At 55.5% G+C, this 5812-nt stretch overlaps 1 protein-coding gene across 2 annotated transcripts in view; it reads left to right on the top strand.

Annotated features, from left to right (window-relative positions):
* PSD (pleckstrin and Sec7 domain containing) overlaps positions 1–5812 on the top strand; it is a 17138-nt gene that overhangs the window by 4740 nt on the left and 6586 nt on the right. For both annotated transcript variants that reach the window (XM_006920914.3, XM_006920912.2), the window contains 7 exons: positions 90–450; positions 1180–1620; positions 2817–3011; positions 3174–3254; positions 3443–3555; positions 4215–4273; positions 4387–4476. In XM_006920914.3, coding sequence (XP_006920976.1) covers positions 1193–1620; positions 2817–3011; positions 3174–3254; positions 3443–3555; positions 4215–4273; positions 4387–4476 — 966 coding nt within the window. In that variant the 5' untranslated portion in view covers positions 90–450; positions 1180–1192. The remainder of the gene's footprint in view (positions 1–89; positions 451–1179; positions 1621–2816; positions 3012–3173; positions 3255–3442; positions 3556–4214; positions 4274–4386; positions 4477–5812) is intronic.

Below are 5812 nucleotides of genomic sequence, written 5' to 3' on the forward strand. Positions count from 1 at the left end.
GGCAGTTGGGGAGAGTTCTTTCCTAGAACAGTCAAGACAGGAAGCTGACCTGAATAACCTCCTGACTGGGATGCCTGTGCATACTGCAGGTGCTAAGCCCCCAGAGCAGGCCCCCCCATCTCTACCTGTGGTGGGCTCAGGGAAGGGCTCTGGGGTAGCTGTGGGGCGAGCAGCCAAGTACTCTGAGACGGACCTGGACACGGTGCCCCTGAGGTGCTACCACGAGACCGACATCGATGAAGTGCTGGCTGAGCGGGAGGAGGCTGACTCGGCCATTGAGAGTCAGCCCAGCTCCGAGGGTCCGCCTGGCACTACCTGCCCACCTGCCCCACGTTCCAGCCCATGCCTTGGCCCTCATCCCAGCCTGGGCAGTGGCAATGAGGACGAGGATGAGGCAGGTGGGGAAGAGGATGTGGACGACGAGGTGTTTGAGGCCTCAGAGGGGGCCCGGTGAGTGGGGGAGTGGGAGAAGATAGTGGCTTGCTCCTTCCCACTGGCCCAGAGGCAGAGCCGGGGTCAAAGGGACTGGAATAGAGATGAGGGTAGGGCTGGGAGGGTCAGACCCAAGCTGGTGGTACCAACAGGGTGGTGTGGCAGGAGATTCTGAACAGAGGCCTGAGGTCTGGCAAAACAGTGGGGATGCGGAGGGCATCGGCAAGAACCCAGGAGGGTAAGGGGCAGCCAGGATAGAGGAAAGAGGTTCTAGCGAAGAACAGGACAGAGTGAGAGGCAAGAGGCAGGAATCAAGCCAAAGGGTATGGGAGCATCAATCCGGATCCTGGATTCTGGCGGGAGAGTGGGGAATGTGGGGGCTTTCCTCTCCGTCTCACACCCCACTGCAGCTTGGAGCCTCATCTTCTTCTCCTAAGATGTTGCCAGAAATAGAAATGGGATGGCAGAAGGGGAGAGGATCAGGGAGAAGGAGGAGAAAGGGAGATTAGCAGGGAGGGAGAGAGGAAGGGGATTGGGTGCTAGGGACGGGTAGGGATGGGGTGCCCCAGAGGTACTGAATAGCTTGGAGGACTGGTGGGGTCCCTCTACCCAGGTGTCTTTTTTAGGGGGTACAGACTTGTGAAAAGGAGATGATAATCCCCTTTACAGAGTCTGTATGAAAGTTCAACGAAATGCTACCTGAGGGTCCTCTGGGCCCCTGATCAGAGATTCTCCCTGCCTCTGCAGGCCAGGCATCCAGATGTCTCACCCTGGGCCTCTCAAGTCGCCTGTGCCCTTTCTACCTGGGACCAGCCCTTCAGCTGATGGGCCTGACTCTTTCAGTTGTGTGTTTGAAGCCATCTTGGAGTCACACCGGGCCAAGGGCACCTCCTACACCAGCCTCGCCTCACTGGAGGCCCTGGCCTCACCTGGCCCAACCCAGAGCCCCTTCTTCACGTTTGAGCTGCCTCCCCAACCTTCTGCCCCCCGGCCTGACCCAACTGCTCCTGCCCCACTTGCCCCTCTTGAACCAGATTCTGGTACCAGTTCTGCTGCCGATGGGCCTTGGACACAGAGAGGGGAGGAAGAGGAGGCAGAAGCTGTAGCCAAGCAGGCCCCAGGGAGGGAGCCCCCTAGTCCCTGCCACTCAGAAGACAGCTTTGGGCTGGGGGCGGCTCCCCTGGGCAGGTGAGTGATTCCTTTGGTTTCTCAGACCTGAGGTCCCCAGGGCCCTAGGAACAGCTGTTCCAAAGGACAGAGTCTGAGTGTGAAGATGTAGTTTATATTCCTGAAACCTGATTGGGGTGCTTAGGGGATGCAGATATCTCTTTTCCCATTTGGAAGACTACTTCCACTGGCTGTGAAGGGGAGCCCCTCACAGTCAACCCGCTTGGTCTCAGATCCAGTGACTTGAGAAACCGTGATTCAGGATTGAAGGGTGCCTAGAGAATAGGCTCCTCTCTCTCCAGGAGGGCCTTTTCTTCCCCAGATAGAGCCTCTAACCTGCTTAGAATTTCTGTCATCTTACCAGCCTGGAGGTTTCTCCCAAAGATGAAGCCACTCGCCTCTCCCATTGCCTCCCTCCCATGTCACTTCCCCTCTCCAATCAGGAGTCTCTCACCCTTCTCCAGGAAGTCCATTCACCAGTCCAACCTTTCTGCTCTCCCCTCTGCCAGCTACCCTCTCAGTCATGGAAGCCATGGCAACAGGAGGGGGTGGCCAGGGAGACAGGGTTGCCTAGCAACCAGGAGTTTCCGGCCTCTGTCTCTGGGTGACAGGTGGCTTTGCCAGTAGAGCAGCTGGAGTGGGAAGGGAAGGAGAGGAGGAGACAGGGAATGAGGGGGTGCACTCTGACCCCCGAACCCTCTACCCTAGAGATTGTTTCTTTGTGGGTGAAAGAGAAAGAGCAAGGAGAAAGCTCGTCTCCCTAAAAGGATGAGGAAGAAAGACATAGGAGCAGGAAGGTGTCCATGCTGCCCTTAAATCTTTGTTTGACCATCTACTGTTCCTCTCTGACATCCTATCTATACCACCTTTGCCTGTACTCTCAGACATAAAAGGCTATGTTCTGAGTATAGCCAATGTGGGGATGGGGCATCTATGTCTAATAACAAACTTAGGGAGTTTTGGGGAAGCAGCCAGAACTCCCACAGCAGCAAGATGCATGTGGGTTAGACTAGAGGCAGGACTTTCCACAGAGAGGTGGTAACGATGGAGTAGGCTGATGGAGGAAACCTGTACAATCTCTTTCTCTGGAGAAAAGAAAATGTCTTCCCTGTGTCCCAGTCTCCTCTTCTCTGTCTTCCGGGTCTGGAGGCAGAGGAAGGATCTGGATGGCCTCTGAGAGTCTGCCCCACCTCTGAGCTGGTGTTCTACCCTGGCAGTGAACCACCCCTGAGCCAGCTGGTATCCGACTCAGACTCAGAGCTGGACAGCACAGAGCGGCTGGCCCTGGGAAGCACAGACACCTTGTCCAATGGACAGAAAGCAGACCTGGAGGCCGCGCAGCGCCTAGCTAAGAGGCTGTACCGGCTAGATGGCTTCAGGAAGGCTGATGTGGCCCGGCACCTGGGCAAGAAGTAAAGCCACTGGGCTGCTATTGAGAAGGGGGGAGGGGGATGCAACCTGTGGGCAGCACCTCCACATACCCTCTATCTAATGCTCCTAGATCTCTAGGTAACCCCCACCTGGCCCCTTGACACTTCCCCTTGAGACTCTATCTGTCTCTGCTCTGCCCACAGCAATGACTTCAGCAAACTGGTGGCTGGCGAGTACCTCAAGTTCTTTGTCTTCACAGGCATGACTCTGGACCAAGCTCTCAGGTGGGTGTTGAGCCCTCTGAGGGCAGGCCTGGTGTGCAGAGCCTCCTCTACGCCTCCTCAGCTTGTGCCTCCCCTAAGCTGCCCTGACATTAACCTTCCCAAGCTGGCTGGGCATGGCCTAGAGCCAGGGCTGCCTGGTCAGGGGACCATGGATGGGGGTGACATGCTCTCTCTTCTTTCCTCCCCAGGGTATTTCTGAAGGAGCTGGCTTTAATGGGTGAAACCCAGGAACGGGAGCGTGTGCTGGCCCACTTCTCCCAGAGATACTTCCAGTGCAATCCTGGAGCCCTGTCCTCAGAGGGTGAGGAGGCCAGGGGCAGGGCTTTCCTGGCTGTTCACTGAGGCAAATGGGCATTATGTGTGTGCATAGGAGCATGACTGTGTATGCAGGAATGAACAAATGCACAAGCTTGCAGGCATGCGAACTTGCATGTGTGCAGACAGTTCTGACATGGCTGCATCAATGTGGAACTATGCGTGCGGGCAGGCATATTGTTAGGGTCTAGCATGTGTTGTGAAAGGCAGGTGGCAGGTGTGTTTGTGTGGCAGGTGTGTTTGCATGTCGTTGTTCACATACATGGGCATGACAGTGCTTGTCTTGAGTGGAGATTCTGTTTGGCTGCATTAGTCTGCAAAACTGTGTGGGGCCCACTTGCTTGCATTTAGTGCAGCGACGCAGAGGCATGTGGCTGTTAGGGAGCAAGCAGTGGGCAGCCCCCAGCACCATAGGGAGCTAGGGAGGGTGAACTGAGAAGAGTAAGGTCCCTTCTGACAGATCTGCTGGATGAGAGTCTTTGCTTAGGGGGCAGTTTGCTACTGGGGTTCAGGACTTACAAAAGGATAGTTGTGGGCCAAAGGGGGTCTTAAAAGGGGGCAAGGGATGAGCTGGAAGGCTGGGGAAGATAGCTATGGGAAGAGTCCCTGGGAGGTCACTGAGGTTGAATGTCAATTCTCCCCTAGATGGTGCACACACTCTGACCTGCGCCCTCATGCTACTCAATACTGATCTCCACGGACACGTGAGTGGGGTCTGACGGGAGGGACCCTGGAAAATAGACCCCATCCAGAGATTTCAAGGCCTGGGAAGTGAAGGGCACTCCCCAAGTTCACAGGCCTCTGTTCCCTTCCTTAGAATATTGGAAAGCGCATGACCTGTGGAGACTTCATCGGGAACCTGGAGGGCCTCAACGAAGGCGGAGACTTCCCCAGGGAGCTGCTCAAGGTTGGGGGCGGGGCAGGATACAGGTTGCTGGAGGGGAGGGATAGGGGGGACCTATCGGTGTTCCAGGGAGGTGAGGTGAAGGGCCCAGCGGCCCCCCAGCTCCTGCTGAAAAAAAAAGCTGAAGGAGCCTCGACTCTTGTGACTCAGCCTGGAGGACCAACCCCTCTCTCCAGCCCCACACACAGGTTCTCCAGGTACATGCACACTCGTGCGCAGTCTGGCTGCACAATGAGGGGAGGGAAGGTGGCTCTTGAAAACACATGATCAGGAGGCCCTGGACCCTGCATTCGCCTTCATCAATGCCCCTCTCCAGTGTTCACTGAGGATGGGAGGTGTCCCTGCACGAGGGTGGGGTAGGTGGCACACAAGTACACTGCTTCTCTCCTTCCCAGCCACTCGTTCGCCCCAGGGTATACCATCACTAAGGCCATCCTGGTTCTACTGCCAGAATGTAGAGGGGCCTGAGAGGAACAAAAGCTTTTTAAAGGTCTGGCAATGAGCCAAACTAGCGCCAAACTAGGACTAGATACTGTGCTTCTGGCTCCTTTGTGGGCAGGCCCAGTGCCCTGGCACCAGCACTTGAGGGGTTAGCTGCCCAGGGACTGGTATGAATGGGAGGAGGAGGGGGCGTCCTGGTCCCATGGGTTCACTCCTCTCCCTCATGGGTGGTGTTTCATCCTGGGAGGCCTGAACTCGCTTCGAACCCCCAGGGTTGGCAAAGGGATCTCTTAGCCACCACATAAATGTGCACAGGAGTGTTATTGAGCTTATATGTGAGCTTGGGTTGTGTGGGGTTTCTGGGTTTGGGAATGTGTCTGATTGGGGGTGTCCATTGTGAGTTGAGGGTATGCTTGAGTTGTATGTGTCTGATTTAGGGTATTGGTGAATCAAGGGGGTTTGTCTGAGTTAAGACGTGTTTGTGCTTTAGGGCTTATTTAGAGTGTGTGTATGAGTTGGGGAGTAGGTTGGGTGTTTACGTGTGTTGGAGTGTACTTCTGTGAATTGGCTGTCTTACGACATGTGTCTGTGAGTAGAGGATGTGTGTTTGTGGGTTAAAGACTAAATTTTGAGGTGTGCATCTGAATTTGTAGTGTTCGTGAGTAGAGATGAATGTAAATTGGTGCATCTGGTTAGTTGGGTGTATATCTTTAAATTGGGGTGTGTGTACATGGGTTGGGCTATATACATGGGCGTTCGAGGTATTTGCGGCTCAGTGAGTTGGAAGAGGACAGTGTGCTTCCCAGGCTGCCTCCGTCCTGTGCTGTCATCTCGCCTCATGGCCCCTCCTGGTTGGGTAAAAGAGGGCCGCAGGGAGGCGTTCGGATATCCGCCTCCC

Source organism: Pteropus alecto, unplaced genomic scaffold (assembly GCF_000325575.1).
Source record: "Pteropus alecto unplaced genomic scaffold, ASM32557v1 scaffold177, whole genome shotgun sequence".
Classification (NCBI taxonomy): domain Eukaryota; kingdom Metazoa; phylum Chordata; class Mammalia; order Chiroptera; family Pteropodidae; genus Pteropus; species Pteropus alecto.